The 23,021-nt window shown below is 40.0% G+C and overlaps 2 protein-coding genes across 2 annotated transcripts in view; one reads left to right on the plus strand and one right to left on the minus strand.

Moving 5' to 3' along the window:
• il11ra (interleukin 11 receptor, alpha) overlaps positions 1 to 11,178 on the plus strand; it is a 63,690-nt gene extending 52,512 nt beyond the window's left edge. Inside the window, exons 7-12 of the mRNA XM_036140100.1 lie at positions 108 to 271; positions 1,484 to 1,628; positions 2,178 to 2,264; positions 3,423 to 3,525; positions 3,607 to 3,712; positions 4,823 to 11,178. Of these exons, the coding sequence (XP_035995993.1) occupies positions 108 to 271; positions 1,484 to 1,628; positions 2,178 to 2,264; positions 3,423 to 3,525; positions 3,607 to 3,685 (578 nt within the window). The 3' untranslated portion in view covers positions 3,686 to 3,712; positions 4,823 to 11,178. The remainder of the gene's footprint in view (positions 1 to 107; positions 272 to 1,483; positions 1,629 to 2,177; positions 2,265 to 3,422; positions 3,526 to 3,606; positions 3,713 to 4,822) is intronic.
• A 4,438-nt stretch (positions 11,179 to 15,616) lies between these two features.
• On the minus strand, positions 15,617 to 19,915 carry tmem267 (transmembrane protein 267). Its single transcript, XM_012867050.3, has 3 exons — positions 19,818 to 19,915; positions 17,966 to 18,436; positions 15,617 to 17,541 (listed from the first exon to the last, which is right to left on the minus strand). The coding sequence occupies exons 1-3, from the start codon at positions 19,830 to 19,832 to the stop codon at positions 17,206 to 17,208; spliced, it is 822 nt and encodes a 273-aa protein (XP_012722504.1). The 5' UTR covers positions 19,833 to 19,915; the 3' UTR covers positions 15,617 to 17,205.
• Between the last annotated feature and the right edge of the window lie 3,106 nt (positions 19,916 to 23,021).

Consider the following 23,021-nt stretch of genomic DNA (forward strand, 5'->3'; position numbering starts at 1 on the left):
CTTGCTAAAGGAGTGCTTTGTTTGTTTGTTTTTCTTCTACATAATTTAAAAAAAGGAATATGTGGATTTTTAACTTTCTAACCTTTCAGTTATGTGTGCTTTTGCAGTGAAACCAGACCCTCCACAGTCTGTGTCTGTGCATGAAGTGGAAGGATATCCAACATATCTAAAGGTTTCGTGGAGCATTCCCTCTTCCTGGCCAGACGGACAATCGTTTCCTCTAATGTTTCAGATTCGATACAGACCACTGGGCTCCTCGTACTGGTCAGAGGTAGGTAAAACGAAGCCAGTGCCTCGAAATTATGGAGGTTCACTGTAAGTTAAGATGGAGGGTCAAATAATTCACTGGAAGCGGATTTTGTTTTTAATTTTTTTTCACACTCTCCAGTAAAAGGTTATGGTGCCAGGGCTGCGTTTAACAGTTACATAACAAAATGTTACATAACATGTAAGCGCAGAAGAATTTAAAGAAATTATTAAAATACCTTGAAAGACATCGTCATACAAACCTGGACAGTTGACACCAAAAAATGCGATTTACATAACAATCCTCTGGATAGCACATTCCAAACTGACTTTCTGGCTCAGATGATGTTAACATCGTTCATGAACATCTGATACAGGATGGAGGCGGGAATCCCCTTCCAGCCCCTATTTATAAGACCCGGTCAGAAAGAATAGCCTCTAAAACAGCTGTTGAGTTAAAGTATTACTTCCATAAAAAAAAATTTTAAAAAAATGAAGTAAATCAAAGAAGACAATAAACATAATGGACGCACACGCTATAATAAACTGTGGTCCACAATTATACCATACAAATATAACTACAAAATCACAAGAAAGCAACTTAACTTTTTTCCCCTGTTCTTTAAAGCATGTGCCATTTTGATAGGAACCTACTCAGCTGACATGGACACAGCTTTGTTACTTGACTTGAGGTTAAAGCAAGCATTGATGTGCGAAGTACAGTGAATAAAAATAAAAGATAAAACAATAGAAATCTTTTATCCTTATGGCGTAATAGGAGACAAACTCTAGAAAGCGGCCGTGATTGACGTATGGTTCTCAGAAGAAGTCCCTTTCTACACCATAACCTAGGTGCAAAAGAAACTAAACTACAAAGATACAAAATGGTGAATTTACCTGTATGCAAATTAGATAATTGAAAACAAAATATTTTGTACTTAAAAGAAGTCGTGATACAACTTTATAAAAACCCAAACAGTGCTTTTTTTGTTTCAATAAGAAGCTGAAATCTAGTTTTCTTTGATTTTTATGAACTCTCAACACCTCCACCTTTCTACCGCTTTTCTCTATATTAACAATACATTTCATTTAAAAGCACCTTTTCGGAGCCCCCAAGGCCAGTGTACAAATCCAGCAGCATAATTACCAATAAAGCAAGTTCAAACCACAAACATTAAAAAACGTTATTACTTTGCATTCAACAGCATCTTCTCTTTTTTTTTCTCTTTGAAAACAGATCTCGACAACAAAGGAAGAAGTTGAAATATTCGACGCCCTCGCAGGCCACCCCCACCAGCTTCAGGTTCGAGCCCGTGACGACGTGGCCATGGACAGCCAGTGGAGTGAATGGAGCCCCCTGAGTCTCTTCATACCCTTGCAATGTAGGACAGTAAACCCACTTTTTTTTTTTTTTTACATGAATGGAAGTTTCACAAATATTTGTGGTTGCAAACATAGTCAAATTATCAAATTAGTTCTAAATAGGTCTAGTTAATGAGTGGATAGTGAAACTTTCTATGGATCTAAATGGTACATGAATACGTATTAGATGTGGGGCGGTGTAGGACCTAGGTGTTCATCCTTGGGCAAGATAGTTTACCCACCATGCCTGCCGTCGGCTGTCTGAGGGTCCGGTGGCGCCGGTTGTAAGGTAGCTCTGCTTCTGTCAGTCGGCTCCAGGGAAGCGTAAAACCGTTCAGCACAGATGCTAGACGGTTTGGCTAGAGAAAGCAATAAAGCCGGATAAATTGTGATGTACTGGAAATGAGCTGGCGTTAATTACATCTGCATCTGATGCACTGCCAGAAACACGCAAGCATGATTTGTTAGGTTTAATTAGCTTCGACTGTACGTTTTTTATTTTGAGTTTTTTTTTGTCACGAGATCTTTTTGACAGCTGAGCGTGCGTCTTGTGTTTGTTCGCGCTGCAGCCTCCACCGTCCCCGACTCTTCAGAGTACCCAGACTTCTTTGATATCTTCAGCACACAACCGGAAACGTTTACGCCCAAGACCCACGGTAAGGCAGAGCAAAAAGGTGAAAAAAAAAAATGCCAGCTGTCATGTTTGTACCTTCCCTCCTTTAACAGTGTGCTCGTGTGTTTTCCTGCACATTTTCTAGCTTTCTGCCTACGTGTGTTTATATTTCACAGACTTTAAATGATGCCTTGATACGTGAACCATTTCTAAAATAACAGATTGTGTTGCATAGCTTTTGTCATTCCTAGTCTTGTTTTGGGTCTTGTGTTCTTAACTATGGGCCGGATATCAAAGAACACTATTGGATAATCAGTTTCATAGCTGCTATGTTTGTTTTGTCAGCATAAAAATGCCTAATCAGTCATTAATGCAGCAGAAATCTCAGAGGGCATTATTTACAGTCATTACATTCTAGATAGGCCCAAACACGTAGTTTTAGCTTGGCCTCATTCCCAAATTACATATAATTGTGGTAAATTGCTCCTACAGGGTGTCATGTTTTTCACAATGTGATTTTGGGCCCTGGATGAAAACTTAAGTAGATAGTAGCACATATATACAAGGGCCAAAACAGAGTTAAAAGCACCCCGCAGTTGCAAAACATGCCCTCTAAACTGTACACATGCCGGGCACCTGCAAGGAGTATACACAAACACCCACATGCAAGACAAAAACCAGAGATTCACCGAATACCCGAGGCTGAAAGTGAGCGGGACTGAAAATGTGCTCAAAACAATCTTTTTTATTTATTTTTTTATTTTTTTTTACATGTTACCAGTAGTTTATTTCATTTTTAAGTTTGTGTATGAAGTGTGGTTTCTCCATTTCAAACAGGACTTTTGTTTTTGTTTGTTTGTGTGTACGCCTTCTGTTCCCACCTATGAGCGTAAATCAGGGAATGTTTGTGTAAAAGCTGGGATAGCAACCCCTCAGATTGCCTTCTAGCCAGGGAGTAATTACACCCGAGACCACACGAGCAGTTTCTCTCTTCGTTTTTTGGTTCCCATGCGCATCCAGTCCGTAAACAACAAACTAGAAATGTGAGAAATCTCGTCTCTCTGCATCCACTTGCTTTTATGTTCCCAATTTTCCTCAATAAACACATTCTCATTTTTATATTTTTTTTATTTCTGCTACTCTGCATCTGCCCACGTGTTTTTGCTTACATCCCACGTTTTCTTGCCTCCTTCACACGCAGGTGTCGTACAAGGGGACGAAGGAAACATGGGTCTGGTGATCCTCCTGGTGTTGTTCTCAGTCTTTATACTTACCACCGTCCTTTCCCTCATTTTCGTTGTATGGTAAGAGACACACACTCGTCTGCTCTGCACAGTGACTCTAAGACTGAGAATTTACATGTTGCCGTTGTTTTGTGTCTCCAGGATGAGACAGAGGAGGTATGAACGTGCCACCAAACAAGAACTTGCCTCCATGGTCAAGATGAGATCTATGCCAATCTAATGTGACATTTAACATGCAGCCTTAAAGGTATCAAGGTGTTGTTATTTTTTTTTAAAGAAATATTTCACCTTAATTTTGTCCTTAATATTTTTTTTTACTGCACAGGACTTCACATTTGCATTTGTTTGGTTTGTTTAGCATAATTATTTTTACAGTGCCTTGCAAAACTATTCATATCCCTTGAAATTATTCACTTTTTCAATGTTGCACTTAATGCATTTATTAGGATTATAAACCACCACAAAATAGTTTATATTCGTGAAGTAGGTGGAAAAGTATATTTTAAGACATAAGTCAAAATGTGCTGCACACAAATAAAAAGAAAAGCATTAAACATCAGTATTTACAACTACTTCAATTTAAGATTTGTTTTCATCTGTAGTTCGCCGGCCAGGAGGAGATTAAATGTTGTGGCCTTCCTCTTTGCCCGGTTTAGTCGGCAAACATCAGACTTGGGCGGAGGTTCACCTTTTCAGCAGGACAAAAACTCTAAACGTCAGAAAGAGCTACGAGGGAATAGTTCAGATCAAAGCATGTTCACGGGATAAAAGGGCTCGATCAAAGTCCAGACCTGAACCCAATCAAATACGACGGCGTTTATGGTCGTAACGTGAACATTTTCCTGGAAAAGGAATGTGAAAACTAGTGCAGGACGTTGCATATTGGAGATCACAGCCATTTGTTGTTCAGCGTGTTTACCAGATTGAGCTTTAGGTTTTGAAAGGAAGCAGTCTATATGTTTGCAGCTGATTAAAAAATCCTTTTTAGGATACTTTTTACTGTGATTTAAATAAGTGAGCATCCGTTTGATGATCGTCGCTTGAATCAGGGAGAAGACGCGCAGGTTTTATACATTTTCTTTTTTGTTTGGCTTTGCTACGATGCAATATGGTTCAGAGAGTCGCCAAAAACATCCTTGAGGCAGCCCCTCAGATAGCCTGCCAACTTGTGATTATAAGGCTGGCGCGCACACAAACAGATTATAGCTTTACGCGCGCTTGCAGATCTTTCATTCGTCTCTGCCTTTTAAATACATGCTTTCAGACAAATTATATTATGATTTATACATGTTTTCTACAGCTGCGTGTTTTTCTTTGCCCCGCTTTGTTTTAGTACTTTCTTTTCCCTCCTTCTCAGGTTTGTTTGAGATGTCCACAACCTGTCAGCTTCAGCAGTGAGTAAACAGCCACTCCACACCACTGTGACACGCTGACCGTCCTCATTCAGCTAAATTATGAACAGAGCATTACTCCATCCAACTGGCAGGACAGGAACAAAGGGGCGGATTACTCACCATTTACCACATGACACTGGGGTAAAGCCTTGGAAGCCTTCCATGGACTTATTCAGTGGCATCCATAAACTGCACTACTCATAATGCATCACGGACTCAACAGGGAAACCTGAGCCCAAACTCCGCTCAGCGGAACGAAGAAGCAACACAGCACCAGGACAATTCTTCTTTCACTACCAATGCTGCTTCAGGTGGGCTGACTCTTTGTGCCGTTTTGAGCTTTTTTTTTTTTTAGCAACAAAATAGGACAAGAAATTCAGCTGCCAAACACGAGGACATAGGATTTTATCGCGGATCCGCTTGGCCACCCGGAACGTTTCACTTTCATTCATTTATTTTATGGGTCTCTTCGTGAGGACGGACAGAATCTTTCTTACGTTGACTGACTCGATGCTGTGAAGGAAGCGCAAGCTCTGCCAGTCTGTGCGAGTGTGCGTCTGATGCCAAAGCAGCAACAATGGGCATTACAGCCTCTTTTAGGGGGATTAGAAAGCAATCTGTAACCTGCTTCTGGCCTGAGGGACATTAACGGTTTGGGGAATAAGGGCCAAGTAGGAAATGTTGGGTAGTAAGGACTTTCTCTGATTTGTGATGAATGATTTTTATGTTGCATGATACCACATGTTGCATGAATAGTTTTACATTGCATGACCATGTTACGTTGTCTGTCACTTTAAATGTATTCTCTTTGCTCCTTTGTTTTTTTATCCTTCCATGCATAATTTGTATTTTTTTTGTGACTGAAAGACTGAGAAGAGAAAGAGGGAGAGAGACTGGCCTTTCACAAATCACCAGCATCAAGTTATCACATATTAAGTTATATATAAAGGCTCTAATATAGTCAAAGTTTGGTTTAGACATTTAAATATCACCGTCTTTTAAAGAAATAGTGTCAGACCTCTCCGAAAAAGAAGCTGAACCTAATATAAATCAGATCTAACCAAAAATTATTGCAAATCTTGAATTTATAGAACAGCGTACAAAACACTTTATTTAGACAAGATGCAAATAAAGCAAGAAAGTCACAATGTAGTAAATATCAAATATTTCATATGGCCCCTTTAAATTGGACCAATTGCGGACCATGATGTTAACAATGGCCTTTGCAGCGTGAGAGTCCCTCAGTTGTCCAAACATTTCGGTGGTGAGACTGTGTTTTGCTTTAATCATGGTGTTAGCCTATCTAGGGAATCACACGAAGGATGCCCACAGCAGCTGTGGTAGCCTTACTCATGACAGGTGGGCATTAAGCACCCGAGTGCTTTGGTCATTAGATAATTTGAAGGACTGGAAGCACCAGTTTGTATGCCAACCTAATCCTGTCCAAACTGGACTGGTAGTGATCAAGAGTAATTTAATATAATGCTGCTGGCAGAGTGGCTGCTATTCGCACAGATCCTCCCGGCACTCCTCTTGCATGAACCAGTAAATGGACTGAAGTAGGATATCGCTAAGCAAACACCCCCACGCTAAAAACTACACCTGCTCCTTGTACAAGGATATCAGTTTGTGCTGGGGTCTGAATATGGTTTGCAGCTGTTAAAAAGTGCACACGCCTCCAAATTGGGCATATTATGCTTGTGCAATGTTTTGGGATTTTCATGCTATTGTTCAAAAGAAAAAAAAATGACACCCCATGCTATCAAAAGCCCCTTAATAGTTCTGCAAGATTTGCAAGCAAGATCCCCGCATTACCGATTAGTCTTTTCTCGTCCTAAAAATTTTTTGTACCGACATCCTAGATCACGTGTGTTTCAGCGCAAGAAGTTGGGATAACCCAAAGGAGTGTGGATTCCAACTTGCAGAAAGTATTATAAATATGAATCGTGGGGGATTTCTCTTAATTCTGAAGGGAAATTCCTGAAAGGGCAGAGCTGTGTCTCAATCCTCATGCAGGCTGTTCAAAACAAAGTCAATGCTTGAAATACAAGCACAGTCTATCTTTAGCATGTTTATATCTGCATCACATTCTCAGATTATAGAAAAAAAGTGGAAGACCATGTGGTGAAGAGGTGGATCAGGGGCGTAATAACGGTGGGTCGACTTCAAGACCTTGTTCTTTACCCCCTTAAAGAACATGTATTAAACACAGGTGTACAGTAAAATTTGAAAGGGGCTGAGGATAACTCCTGGCATCATATTTAGCGATGAGGAGCGGAAAAGAGGAGGCAAAAAAAAAGCATGAGCCGCAGCCCATAGGGGTCTATAATACCATTACATGTAAACTCGGGGTGTAACGGTACAAGTGAGTGTATTGGACCGTTCAGTTATTTGTTTACTTTTTGTATTCTATTTTATTTTTAGTGAGAGATTAAGCGCCACGGAACTAAAGTTCCTAAGCGTGTATCAGCACGGATGCTGTTAACTGTTGTAGTGCCTTGTCAAACGAGTAGCATGGCAACGAATATAAGAGCTTGGAGACCATCCCACGGTTTCAATATGGTTTTGTTCGACGTGGGGCTGACTTCTGCAGCTGAGCATCTCATGCAGTATGAATAGACAGAGCCAAAACAAACTTCTTCGTGTCCTTGCCATCCTGACTACAAGAAAAAAAAAAAAAAACCTCTCTGTTCTAGTGGAGTATGTAACAAGCTTAGGTTGTTAGCGCATTTAAAACGACTTCATCCAAATGTAACCGTCTGTTCTACGAGGAAGTAAAGCAGCTTAGTGCGATGGCTGATAACCGCAGCATCTAAGCAGGTCATTCTGAACGGGTCAAAGCATAAATAAGCATAGATAAACTATATTAGCAATTTGTTAGTATAATTTATTTATTGTAAAGGGTGCCGTTTATTTAAAATATCACCCAAATAGGTTGCTTTTCTCTAGTTTTATACCAATATTGTATCGATTACTTGGCTTCTTTTCAGATTAAACATTTTTTAAGTCCCTCCTTCTGCCTTTTTTGTACCGAAATTTAATCGAACCGAGCCCCTCTTGAAACTTAACTGAACCAAAATATGATTTTAGTGTACCGTTACACCCCTAATGTTAACACAATACGGAAACACCTCTCAGCTGCATCCGCTAATGCCACTTAATAACTAATGAACATCCTGATGTGGTTACCTCCTTTAAAATAAGACTGAAACTGATGGTTGAGGTGCAGAAACCTCACATACTGTATATAGAAGGTGAAAGAGACAGAGATTCCACAAATGGTAGACAAAGGGCTATTGTGCGAATATTAAGATCCCAGGTGCGTGATAAACGCCCGCCACACTGTAATTAGGTTTTTCAGATTTGGCACTGCCAATTTTCATAAAAGTTTTGGAGGTGTTAATCCTGCCTATGTGAAGTTACTTTTTTTTAAGGTTATGTATGTAAAGGTAGACTTAGTTACAAAATTAGATATGTTTGACATAAGAAAAACTGTAGCTCCAAAGTCTTTTGATATATATTTTCAGCTAAATCCTGAGTGTAGGGTAAGCTTATCAAAGCACTTAAAGGGGACACATCATGCAAAATTCACTTTTTTAGCCCTTAAATACATTTTGCTGTGGCCATTTTATTGTAGTCTCTAGGAGTGCAGAAAATTTCAATTTACTCTTTCCAGGTGGCACGTAGTTGTTATTCACGCCATTCCGTGGATAATGCATGGTCACGGACATCCGGCTTACCGATTTAGGGAAGCCGCCATTTTTATATGTTTTCGCTGCAGTTTTGTAGTCTAAGCCCGAGGATGCCAAGCTACAAGTGGGTATGGGAAAACATTTGGTTATTGGGTGTATTAACCCACACAAATCATTACACTGTCCCCCAGCATACTACAAAAAAGTGGAATGCTCTGCGATCTGAGGGGTGGGGGGCAGTTTGTGAAGTGCCTTGTTTGCATTTAAAGGGGCCGCACCAATACAACCGTCTCTAAAGATGCACATCAGAACAGGGCTAAAAGAGGGGCTGTGGGGCAACAATACAAAGGAATTCACACCAAAGCATTGCAGTTCCACTTTATATAGACTACAACTGAATGATTTAAGTGTAAAAAAGAAGGCATTAAAAAGTATGATATGTCCCCTTTAGGTTTTACATTTAGCTGAAATGAAAGCATCTTCCTTAGAGGTCTACTATAGATGTTTCTGCTTTTTAACCCCTTTACAACAATAAAGAGGATGCATAAAGTACGACGTATAACAGATCAGATTAGTAGGAGGCAAATATTTACATTGGAACTTGGTTCCATTGTCAACACGGGGTCTTCTTTTTACGCAAGGTAGGCAGCTTGTGGACAGTTACTACGGATGTTAGCATGTGGTTATGAGCTACCCAGTAAATGAATGGGTTTTGGTATGCTGAAGACATTTAGCACTTTTCAAGGAAAGCAGTAAAAGGTTGGAATAAGGCGAGAAAATGCACATCAACTGCATTGAAAACACGGCGGATCGTTTGAGGGTTGCACAGCTTCGTCACAATTTGTAAACCTCAATGTTGGGTGTTAATTAGCTGTTAACCTGTCAGCTAACGTTTAGGTAACTGAATGTGTACATGAGAAACTTATGAGAAAACAACTTTAAATTCTGAAATACCTCTTTTACAGCATTCTTTCTTTGATTCCCTCCTCTGTATTTTTGTTCCCTTTATCCCGTCTTTGGTTTTATTTACAAAATGTAAAGTGTCGTTTAACCCTAGTTCTAGAAACACAAAGGTGCATCTAAGTGAAACTGTTTCAGTTTGACAAACTATGTTCTCTAAAGCTAACTTCATATATATATATATATATATATTTCTGCATGGATTCCAGCAAAGCTTCCTTGTATATTGTTACTGTATATCACAGATGATGTATGTTAAAGTGTATGTGGTGTGTATAAACCTGTTCATTAGGGGGTAGGTTTGCAGACATGGTTTGCTCTGTCACAGATCAACAGATATTTCAGAGAATTATTGGACAGATTTTGAGTAAGAGCTTGAACTTCCACATGTGAATGATGTTGGCACAGCGCCTTGCAAGAGTATGCATTCAAAAACTGTTCTAACATATGAATAGGCTTTGATCTAAACTACGCCGTTATTTATTTGGCTAAACGTTTAGTGTCATTAGCCGTCTTTCCGTCAACATTTTTTATGTCTTTTGAAGTATTGCATTAGGAAAGGTTGATGGAAACGGCAAAATTCTAAATAACTTCCTCAATTTCACACAAAAGTTTTTACGCTTGCTTGAGGTGGTTTCTGGCTTTCCCAACAACAACAAAAAAAAGAGTTAATGCGCAAAACGGGAGATGGAAACACATTTGTCGAAGAAGTTCTGACGTAGCGAAAGTTTAACTCACATGGACTATCAGCTGTTTCCGCTGTCGGGTGTCTTCCCGGATATTCCCACAATGCATTTCTCTCTACTGTAGCATCGCAAAATGTTTAGAAGTTTCGGGGTATTGAATACTTTTGCAAGACACTGTAGAACAATAAACACAATTCATAGTTTCTGCTTCTAACTAGCACTACTGACTTAGTATAATTCATGTCTGCAGAACCTTTCCTGCAATATGTATTTGTGTCTTTGACCCCAGTTACATGAAGCTGTGTTGCTGTACACTCACTGTATGGATAATGAATCGGTTTTGTTCTGACTCGCTTAATTCTTGGACTCACTTCGTCTCTGTGCCGTCAAGTGAACCACAGATTTCCTCTTTCACCTCTTCCATTGAAACATGGTGTCAATATTCAGAAGTTTACACATTTAGGCTCAAACCGGATTAGGAAAATGGCAAGAATTTAACAATTTTATCAAGTGCTGGTAATCTGAAAACCATCAAAACTATTTCCCTAATTTTGACAGCATAATGAAAGAAATTCATCTTTTTGATTCTTAAAAAAAAATCCTAATTGCAGGTACTTCAATTAATTGGATTGGAAACCGTATATTCCTTATGGATTCTATGTGCTCATTATCGTCCTGTATTGACCTGGCTTTGCGGTTCACAGTTACTTGCTTCGTGTCTACAACTGAAGCACCTATGGGTGGCATTTCTGTTTCTGTGGACAGATCTCCTTCGTTATCCCTCTGCAGTGTGATACCACATGGAGCCTGTTGGTTTTTAATCACACACGTCAAATACACTCAGGCATCCTCTCTCAGATGTAAATAGTCTTTTTTTTTTTTTTCTTTTTTCCTTGCGATGTGTGTACAACACATATCATCATAAGCTGTTATTCTTCCTGTACTGGTATGTTTCTGTGAAATAAATACTATTTTACCACATTTTCATTGTGCCTACGGCTGCTGTAGTTCAAACAGGCAGGGTTTGGTATCCTCAGGGCCCAGGTCTCTTAATTAAATAAACATTTTCTATTGTGCTTTTGGCCATCATCAATGAGAGGCGGGTCACTTCCGCTAATTTGTTTAGGATATAATAAACTTTTGCTTCGTCTATCTGGTTTGGCATACTACATTATCTTTGGCGTAAAGATGTGGTAAAATCAGCCTCGTTTGCCCATTTCCTGTAGTGGAGTGGCAGCCGACATGACTCAGTTTTTCCTCTTCCTTCCTGCTCTAGTCAGGATATTCCCAATTAGCACTAACAGCTCAGCACAATGGTTTTAGCGTGGACGCACTGTAAGAGCTCAAGTGTGGCACTACAAAATGTGTCCACCTCTTCATAAGTAATCCATAATGTGATGTACTAATTAGTCAAGAAGTGCATTTTTATCCTTTCTATAAGTAACTTTAATTCTTTATTGCAATGTTGTGTATATATTCAATGTTTTTGTTGAAGGAACCTGCCTACAACCATACAAAAAAAAAAATCTGCTAAATGGTAATTTAAGGTTTCTCTTTATTTCACATTCAAGAATGATTCTTTTTTTCAAACTCTATAAAATAACAGTAGGGCTGTTGACTAAAACAACAGATACAATATATTCATTTTGAGGACAATTATGTTCGTTTTGGGTTCATGTTTATTTATCTGAAAGAAAAATACATCTTTGAAGTTTTGTATTGTACTTAAGATAATTCAGCATATGATCAATCCTGCCACTGAGACATAATATATGAAAAAAAATGCTCTGTCGGAACCATGTACTGAATTAAAATAACATTTACTGTTCTCCTTGATCTAATAAAATTAGATGAAAATAGACAAAAAGAAGTCGCAATGCAATTCAAATCCAGCCAAGTGGCAGTAAACAATTAACTTCAGCTTTCTGCCTTAGTGCTTTAAGTCATCACTCATAAAACCTGCAGATCTTTGCGCTACAGAAAACCCTCAAAAGGGGAAAATACAGGCTAAAAAATTAGGCCTATAGGCTCATAATTATACAAACTACACCACAACCAATGCCACCTTACTTTTAATAAGTGTGTAGTGTCACTGATGAAGAATTATTTCCCATTTCATCTGAAGCAGCACTAAACATTATGTTAGCTATTTCTGCTAGCCAGGCCTTATGGTTCCATGTTAACGCCACATTTTCTCCTCTCAGTGAAACAGACATTGACAGAAATGCTTCTTTTGTAAATTTTTATTTTAGATTGTTTAGGTTTCCTCATCAAGTGTGGCTAAACGGAAAGTTGAGGCCATCTTGCTAAAGCCGCAAAAGATGTCACAGGGAATCTTGTGCCCCCTGTCGGGTGTGGTCAGCCTCTGGAGAACAACTTAGAATCCAGGAAATCCTTAGATGGAGTGGCTGGGGAAAATGTCTATTGGGTAAGGACTCTTTAGCCAAAGCAGAGGTGCGTCAGCGTTCGCCATGATCAGTGCTGTCCGAATAGTGCAGTCAGCAAGGAAGGAAGGATGTAGGAAAAGAAGACTATATTCTCCCTCCTGCGGCTAGTTTTTGCCTAGGAACCCCCCACTAGCTCCCTTACTGGCACAAAAAACCGTTAGGTATCCCACAATTCTTTGTGCGACATGACATATCAGCACAGCCCCCACAGGGAAATCAACAATGTCTGCAGAGAAGAGAGCACCCAATTTGTGGTTCATTTTCGGAGGGCTGTAGGATCAGACTTGGCTCATCATCCATGACGCAGTTAAAGGCTGTCCGAAATCGGTACAGCAGTCCGAAGCTGTGTTTCCTCCCCACAATAGAGATCTTACTGTTGACAACGATGAAAGGTCAAGAAATACAAATCTTAATTTACGTGAGGCGCAGTCCACCTCACGTAAATTAATGAAAATGCCCGGAGAGAAGAGAGCTTAATTTGTAGTTCATTTTCGGAATGCCGTTTGCCTGGATTTGACTAGAATCATCCATGTTTGTTTTTTGTTGCGTAATGACATCAGAGTTAAAGGCTATCCGAAATCGACACAGCAGTTTCAAAGCTCCTTTACTAGTAGAGTTCCAACTGTTGACCTCATGAAAGGTAGAGCAACAGGAGCTGGGAGCTATAATTAGACGTTTTCAGATCGAGCCAATCAGGTAACCCGCTCCAACTAATTTGAAAAAAAAAAAATTCCCCTCAACACAAGGAAGGTGGCGCATGCAAATAAGCAATTCCACATTTATTCACAATGCAACTGAAAGATGAAGTGTAATGTACATCCTATAAATTAGCTACACAAAGCAGCTAGATTTTTCTTTTTATTTCAGCAACATTTATCAAACATTTCTTTGAGTTACTAAAAAATTACTTTTTAAAACTTAAAGTCAATTCATTAACATCAAACCAACTTGTTAACTTGGTTAGCTCTCCTACCATTGATTGTAAAAATAGTATTTTTTTTTTTTTTTTTTGTAAAGAAACAATTTCACTTAAATATGAAATAACTAGTCTTAACCCGACAATTGACTTTTCTTTGAGAAAAGCCAACAAGAAATTGGGCTCTCCAAGTCAACAGGGAACTAATGAAATTACATATTTACAAGATATTTGTGCAGGATATATTTTATTGAGATAGAACACTACTAGAATTAACTAGGTACGTTGCACATGTTCTTATCACTAAAGACACATTTCCTACCTTACAAAAGCACTCAACCAAAAATTAAATAACATTTCATATTTTAAAAACTTAAAGTGCAAAAATTCAAAACATTATATTAAGAAAGGTCAAACATAAAAATAAGCAGCAGTAAAAGATGTTTTCTTATTCTGGAAATAATGCGTTTCAAATGGCATGGCAGTGGAACACATTCATACCATAAACAAACTTTTCACTTATGCCGGCGCAGAGCTGGGAGACAAAAACGGCTGCAGCGCTAAAGCGTTGCCTTAGCTTTCAGCTAAACTTCCAGTGTTGTCTCCTGCGACGTATGCAGTACCTCAGCAAACACAAACGATGTCCGTCACTCCAATATTAATGAGACAAAGATTAAAACTAGATAGATACAAATTAGATTATTTCAAAACAAATCAAGATTTTCTTATTAAAAAAAACATAACCTGTGCAAATTTGATCCGCTTAACCTTTCTCTTAACTTTTAATTATTGTTTTAAACACTAGAAAATAAACTAACAGCAATCATATGTAAACAGTGAGTGCCCTCTAGTGGACAAGATGCGTTGATGCAACCACTTTCTCAACAACAACAAAAAAGCTGCTTGTTGCAGCTTATATTACCCAAAAAAAATATTACAAAAAAAAAACATTAAAAAAAAAAACACACCTTGCTTAAACTTAGCTTCCCAGTTTACAATAAACACAGCAGGAGAGAAATACATTATCCCCATATTACCTTACAACTGAGCAGCACACCTCTAAAGCCCATCACTACATTACATGTTATGCTTAATTTAAAATAATGTGGTAATAATACTGTATAGCAATGCGCGTGTTCATTTTACACCTAATAATACACTGAAGACTAACCGTAAATGTTCGCTATCTTTGTGGTTACTAATGTGAACGTTCCCAATAACACATTTGGAGATTTTACTCGTTAGAAACAAAGCACTCAAAATAACAAAAATCCAGTATCATCTTTCACATTCGGCAGGTTTTCACTCATCCTTCTCGCATCTTGAGAGTCGCAACAACACCAAATGCTTAACAAGCAAACAATTAAATGATCAAAACTGTATTGTGGCTGAAGCAAATGGCACTGAAAGCCAAAAAGAAAAGGCTCCGGCAGCAGAAGGTACTTATTTGATAGAACGGCTTCTCCAAGCATCACGATGACGGCAGCTGGGACGTGTCATTATAGGCAATTCTGTGTTGTGGTGAGAGAAAATGGATGTCATCGTGTGTTCTGTGGCAGTGATTTAAATAAATCAAAACTCAAAAACTAAAAAAAAAAATCTACAGGTGCTTTTTAAAGGTGAATTGTTTCCAACAAAAACACACAGTATGCGTGTGTCAAACAGCCTGTGGTCGACTTTTGGTTGATTTCTCCTTGAGCTGCTAAATAGTAGAAAAGCTTCACTGATCGGTGCGGATCGTCTACAAGTGTCAGGGTACACTAAGGGTTTTACAAATGTCCGCCTTTGAGAAAAAAACAGGTGGTTTTTCCTATTTCTGAGCTTTTTCGCCATAAATTAAAGCAAGTAAATCATATTACATTTTTTTATTTTTTTTAATACTGTGAAAAGTCTTAAAGCAACCAGTGCCTTGTGGAAATTCACTCTGAAAACTTCTCTAAGATGTTGGGTTGATGAGTCAAACTGTCGCTGGAAAGGCAAATAATGCTCAGATCAGGATTGTGATAGACAACTGTCCACATGAGCCCTTCCTTAATAATCCAGGATTGGCAGCAGGTTTTTTGGAATGGTCCTTTAATCCAAAGATATTAGCCAAAACAAAAAGCACATTTTTAATCTGATACAGTTCGGATCAGATGTTTACTTACACTTATAAAGATAAATATACGTAATTTTGTTGTGTTGATGATGTGTTTGAACTCACTCAGCTTTAGTTATTTTTAAGAATAATTTGTTGCAGAAGTTTAAATTTATTGCTTATTTTCTCTAATCCACGGGGCTAAACTTTACCTACATACTCAAATATATACAACCCCCTCATAAATAATTGGTCATATGTCCGCCAATAAGATGGAGCAATAAACAAGCTTCTGGCAAACTTCTAAATCTAGAACATATTTCCCAGATTTTTTTATTTATTATTTTTTTATACTAATTGCCTGTGAAGAGAGTTAAGGTCCAGGCCATTCCAGAACCCTCGTGTTAGCCAGCTTTATCCCTTGCAAAAATCAGTTTGGATTTGCGTATGGGATCACAGACCTGTTAGCGCATTCAACTGAGTCCCAGTTTTAACCTTTTGACCCAAACCGTCATCCTGAGATTAAATTAAATTAGCCAGAGTGATTAGGAACAAAGAAGGAACCACCCAGGCGTGAGGCTAAGGGTCCCATTACTAACTGGTGAAGCCGGTTTTAAATTGTTACAGACAGAGGACGGAGACCAAGAGAGCGCCGTCTGCTCAAAACATTAAAACAACACGGTCAACCGACATGAGCAGCTGAGCCTATGGACGAGCCAAACGCTGTTAGAAGAACGTTTCGCGGTCGGAGCTGCTCAGCCACGATGACGCGACGCATGTTTGGAGAAGTCAAAACGAGGCTTTAAACCCTGAGAACACTGCAACAACTTATCACACTGTGGATCAGCCTCGCTGCTGGCGATATAAGTGAGTTGTATTAAGCGGAAGGAACACTTAAGGAGGAGGACTTCCCCTTCCAACCAGCTGTCCAGCACAACTTGGTTGTTTTCAAACAGGACAAAGATCCCAAACACAAATCCAAACTGCTTTTGCAAAGGGTGAAGCGGACTAACATCTGGGTTCTGGAATGGCCCCGATCTCAACACTATTGAAAGTTTATAAGTACGTTTAAAAGATGGGTCCGTATCAAAAAAACAAAACAAAAGCTATTCAAGTTAACTACCATCCCTGATAATTCAGCCAGAATCTTGCTGACAGCCACAAAAAAAAAGCATGTGGCTAATTTGCAACATGGTAAGAGACTGAATGGAGTTATTTGAGACTGTATGTATACTTATGGTCCCTTGCGGATTGAGGAAAATGTACAATCAATTCAAACTTGAGGACCCGCATCCTCTTTTTCAATATTCATTCAAGATCTATGTTGAATTATCAACCCAACGGCCATAGGTGTCTATGTCAATGCCTGACAGGAACTGTCAAAATGGCCTCGCCTAAATAAATAAATAAATAAAAAAAAAAACATCTTAATCCTTCAAGTGTTGTAGATTGTTCGCCAGTCATTTCAAGTATTTGAATGTCTGAATTTGTCAAGAACATTTTTGTCCAGGGATAGTCAACGCCGCCTCAGCGATGTTCGCTGACCCCTGCCCCAAACTCCGTGACGTCTACACGTCGATCGCGACGCCGTGTTTGGTGGAGATCACGTCCCTGGTTCCCGTCAGGTACATGAGCACGGAGCACAGGTGCGGAAGTGTCGCTGTGGTGCTGACGTACAGCCAGTAGGGGACGGGCGCCGTGTTGCCGAACGGGCAGAGCCACAGGCCGTGGCGCACGCCGTCCCGCACGTGGTGCGTCGTCATGGAGATGAAGAGCATCCACGGCAGGGAGCACCAAGCGTCCTTTAGGCGGCCGATCCACATGAGGAAGCGGAGGGAGAGGCAGACGACGGGGATGAGGGAGGAGCAGTGGAGGGGAGGGCGCTGAGGCAGCGACACGGCAGCCTGGAAGGAGGGAAACTTAAATATGTCAAGAATAAAATGATTCCACAACAATTACTGCCGTATTTTTCAAACCATAAGGCACACTAAATATTTACATTTAGTGCGCTTTACATGAATACACTAGTTCAGACATTACAGTCAGGCAGTCTTGTAGTCTCCTCAGGGGTCCTATCAGGTAGTGACAGTGTACCGTAATGCTCCAGATATCCATTGAGCGGAGCGGCTTTATTGCTAATCAAAGTCGTACTGACACATTTTAACTGATTTTTGAGCGCATTGTACCACATAAAATCGGTCAGTAAACATGTATGAGGGGTACCATCAATTTTCTGTGAAAATTTAAGGATTTTAAGTGCGTCTTGTAGTCCGAAGAATACGGCAGAGGTGCTCTTCTAATCAACAGGCGGAGCAGCGCAGCTCTTACCTTGAGTGACAGCGAACCAGCCATGTAGAAGTGGTCCAGGTCTATAATAGATGCCAGGAGCCCCGCCAGCAGCACCTCGTACAAATCACTCTTTTTCCTCAGTCCGATCACAACGGCCCACGACCACAGCCCCACCAGTCCATGCGTGGCGTTGTCCAAGGCGGCGCGCAGCCACAGGTGCTGGTGGACGGCGGGCAGCTGGAGGGCGTGATCTGCCAGCACGCAGAAGGCCCCGAGTCCAGCCGACGCCAGCAGGGAGGCGGAGCTGAAGGTCTGCAGGAGGGCCTGCGCTTTCTCCGCCTCCACGGCCAAGCTGAGGGGCACCCGAGCTGCGCCGTCCGCCCGGAGGCCCACTCCCAACAGGGGAGACGAGGAGGGCGAGGAGTTGAGCTTGGAGTAGAAGCCTTGCATGTCCAAAAGGTGGTTAGGGGGGAGCCTGTCGTCAGAGTAGATCTGCAAGATTAAGGCAGACTAGAGACAAAAGAGAAGAGGAGAGAGAAGATATGTAATCTGTGGGTCCAAGATGCTAATTGTGTGTGTGTGTTTTTATGGTTCATAATTAACAATAATGACAAACAGGATTTTTGATTATAAAAATAAATTAAAAACAACATATCACCTTAGAGATTGGCAAATAAATAAATATATATATATAACTTCCTTTTACATTCTAGTCATGTCATATTATAGTCATTTAATTCTCCCAACCAATCACAAACGCAGACCCAGGAGCCATGCTCCACCCCCTTCAGAGTTCAGAGAAGGCTTTTTTTTTTTACTTGCAGTTTTCATAAAAGAAAAAAAGAAAAAGAAGCTGATTGAATAAAGGATTAAGTTTGAATTCAGTGTTTGTGTGTTTTGTATCTAAAAATAGGTCGCTAAGCAACAGCATAAAATGGCCCTGGGCTGCACTTAATATATGCGTTTTTGAATTTCATATCAATATGATTTTTATTTTATCAATATGTTTATTTTCCTACATGGGCCAGCCTTGCGCCTATCCCAAAACAGTGGAAAAAAACACGTGCTTTAACTTGATCTAAATCTTTCTCTGGCTGAAAGCCTGGGGTTGTTGTCTAGTTTTGAAGACAAACCTTCGCCCCGGGTTTTTTCCAGCATTTCCCCATAAACTCAATTTATGGGGAAAGAAAAGCAAGCCCACACCATAATACTGCCAAAACCACGTGGATCTTCTTGGCAAATTTCTATTTGGGGGTTTAAGAGGAGAGGGGGGTGAATAGATCCACCTTCTGTTGGTCTATCAAATAAAATCTCAAGGAAGTTCGAGTTTTAATGTGATAAAATGTACAAAAAAAAAGCTCAAGGAACATGACTAGTGTTGAAGGCCCTGTATGAGCTAAACATCAATGCTCAAACATAGAGTAAACACCGAGGGAATAAAAGAAAGCGGGCCTCCGTGTCTGACGTAAGTGGCTGAAAGGCGGGACAGCATCGTCGATCCGTCAGTCCAAACCAAACCTGACAGCATGAGCTCCCCTAGCCTTCAGCCCGACCCTGCTAACCTCTCCCCCGCTTAGTTCGTCCACCCCGAGGCTGAAGCTCGGAGGAGGGTTGGGAACAAACGGGCGTCAGCAAAGCATCGCGTCGGGCGAGCCACAGCATCACGACGGACGCCGACAAGCGACGCCGGCGGTGGGGAACGGGATGCTACTCTGTGTAGGCGGTCAGCAGCTGCCAGCGGCGGAGCCCCGTCAACAAAGTGTCCGCCACAAACGCACGATAAGGAGCCGCTTTGGCTTCGGTCCGCAGCGTTTAACAGCACACGTTTGCTGTGCGTGTGTTTAAGTAAGCGACCAGGAGAAAACCAAGTGAAACACAGCAAGTTACTCACCCCATAGCACGGCATCAGACACCCTGCTGCTCGGGCTTCCGGGGCGCTTCTTCGGCTGTCTTTGTTTGCAACGGTGCGGATTCTGCCACCTGCTGTTCGTGGACGGAATTACAAGGTGTTATTCTGCTGGGGATAAAAACAACTGAAATAGTTCAGATTCTAGCTCATCTTTAATTAGTTTGCAATATAATCATTCAGAAAGCAGGCCAGATATTTTAATAGAAATACAACAGACACGATATAGAATAAATATGATGGGTTTAATTAAAAATTTTGTATGGATACCGGCACATTATGGAGTTAAAGGAAATGAACAGGTAGATAAGGCAGCAAAAGAAGCTGTTAGAAATTCATCAGTGGATTTATTTGTTAATTTTAGTAAATCTGAAGTTAAAATGTTAATTCAACAGAAAATAAAGGATAAATGGCAAAAGGAATGGGAGAAAGGAAATAAAGGACGTTGGTTTTATAAAATTCAAAAGAAAATTGGAGAAATGAGAAGAACAGAAAGAACAAGAAGAGAAGAAACAATCATTTCTCGATTGAGGTTTGGCCATACCGGATTAAATGGTACTCTGTTTATTTTAGGAAAACATAGGAATGGCAAATGTGAATATTGTGGGGTAGATGAAACAGTTGAGCATGTGATGTTATACTGTAATAAATATGAGGAGGAGAGACAGCAATTAATTCGAAATTTGAGTAAAGTAAAAGTTAAATTAGATTTATTTCAATTATTCAGAAGTATTTCAGATAGTAATATTTACAGTATAGTATTTCAATATCTAAAAGTAACACATTTATATAATAGAATTTAATTCCTGAGAGTCATTCTGCTCCACACTCCATTCCAGTAGATGGCGGAAATGCATCTATCTGTTTTTTGCCAACCGTCAAAAAAAAATTTCAAAGAAGAAGAAAATTTCAAAGAAGAACAACTGAGTTACAACTGCTCTTGAATGGGGGGAAGAAACAGTTTTAAACAGAACATATGTAACAAGGGTCAGAGAATAACAACTGTAACGAGTACAACCTTTCATTGAGGGGATTTTTTTTTTTTTTAGAATTATTCAAAAACCAAATGAACCTGGTTAATTTCGATTTAGAGCAGATGAGAAGAGCCGTGTGCGTGATAACAAGTGAGGTGATAAGCTGTTATCCTACTGTGAGCTGTGTTTAAGAGGATTAAAGTGACGTTCTATAATATGCTGAGAGTGGGCCTCCTTGGTAAGATTGAAGTTGTCACAGTGTCAATTCAAAATTTTGAATATTATCATATCATCTGTCTATACACCCACCCACTGTTGCCTTGGGTGGGTGGTGGTTAATCCAAAACTCAGGTCCTCTCTACCTTTGCTACATAACTACACTTATCTGGACCGGGGTCTCGGAGGTTTCTCCAGCTATCTGTTGGCACGACTTCTCCAGTTTGGGGGTCATTGCCTTGAGTGCTCCGGTGACCACTGGCACTACTATTGCCTTTTTTTTTTACTTTTACTTTTTTACTATTGCCACTACTATCTGTAAATCAAATTTCTCATGTCTCTTTTTCCTGTTGCCATCGTTGTGAGCCATTACCAATTTTTTGGTTTGTCAAACATGGAGGTGGCTAATGGACATTTGAACTGTTTTGTTATGATGTGCTTTTTTGGGCACCTCAACAGGGGGACTTGTTAGGGATTATGAGATCACAGAGACTGGACTGCAAAGTCGGTTACCATGAAAATTACAGATATACAATGGACTCTGGATGCACAGAGCCTGACATACTTAGATTGGACAGAATGACTGATTAAGGGAAGATGTGTCAGCTAGGACACGTCTGCATTATAGCATGATCTCCTCCACCAATGTGATGAGCGGAACACTGATATCATACTGGGCATGCCCCTGAATGGGTGTACACAAAGGGTCCTACTTAATGTCTGTGTGAGGAATGAACAGGGCGCTCTCTCTGGCGTCCGGAAGTCTGCCCGTCGCATTGTTGAGTACGAGAGTCCAGTACTAAAGCTGTAAACATTGGGATTAATTTCCACTGTTATGCTGATGATACTCAGCTATATTTATCCATAAATCCTGATGAATCCAATCAATTACTTCGACTGCAGTCATGTCTTGATGACATCAAAAGCTGGATGACTTTAAATTTCCTGCATCTAAATTCTGACAAGACCGAAGTTTTAATCTTTGGGCCAGAGTCCTCAAAAAATAAACTTCTTAACCAATCACTTAATCTGGGTGGCATTAAACTGGCCTCTGGTAATAAAGTAAAAAATCTTGGTGTTATTTTTGACCAAGACATGTCATTTAAATCCCATATTAAACAGGTTTCCAGAGTTTCCTTTTTTCACCTCCGGAATATCGCCAAAATTAGAAACATTCTGTCCAGGAGTGATGCTGAAAAACTGGTCCATGCATTTGTTACTTCAAGGCTGGACTATTGTAATTCTTTACTATCAGGAATTCCACAAAATGCAGTTCAAAGCCTTCAGCTGATCCAAAATGCTGCAGCAAGAGTTCTGATGAAAATCAACAAGAGGGATCATATTTCTCCAATTTTAGCTTCCCTTCATTGGCTTCCTGTTAAATCAAGAATAGAATTTAAAATTCTTCTTCTAACGTATAAAGCCCTTCATAATCAAACTCCATCATATATCAGAGCTCTGATTACCCCGTATGTTCCTAACAGAGCACTTCGCTCTCAGACCGCAGGTCTGCTGGTGGTTCCTAGAGTCTCTAAAAGTAGAATGGGAGGCAGATCCTTTAGCTATCAGGCTCCTCTCCTGTGGAACCAACTCCCAGTTTTGGTCCGTGAGGCAGACACCCTGTCTACTTTTAAGACTAGGCTTAAAACTTTTCTTTTTGACAAAAATTATAACTAGTGACTCATGTTACTCTCAGCCACATTTATAGTTTTACTGCTATAGGCTTAGGTTACTGGAGTATATCAGGATCTAATTTTCTCACTATATTGAGTTCTACTGTTCTTCAATTATGCATTATGTGTTGTCATTTCTGCTTTAACTTTCTGTTCTCTCTCTTTTCTCTTCATAGTAGGTACACCTGGTCTGGCGTTCTGTTAACTGTGACATCATCCAGAGAAGACGGCTCACCCGCTACTACCATCTAATGTAGAACAGATTACTAGATCAATGTGTGCTTCTGTGCTTTTTTGTTTCTCTTGTTGTGTCTCTGCTCTGTCTT

This window comes from Fundulus heteroclitus, chromosome 8 (assembly GCF_011125445.2).
Source record: "Fundulus heteroclitus isolate FHET01 chromosome 8, MU-UCD_Fhet_4.1, whole genome shotgun sequence".
Lineage (NCBI taxonomy): Eukaryota > Metazoa > Chordata > Actinopteri > Cyprinodontiformes > Fundulidae > Fundulus > Fundulus heteroclitus.

Coding starts and splice junctions, on each gene's coding strand:
- tmem267 (XM_012867050.3), bottom strand. Junction 17,542..17,965: donor CTGGTTCGCTGTCACTCAAG/GTAAGAGCTGCG, acceptor CCCTCCTTCCAG/GCTGCCGTGTCGCTGCCTCA.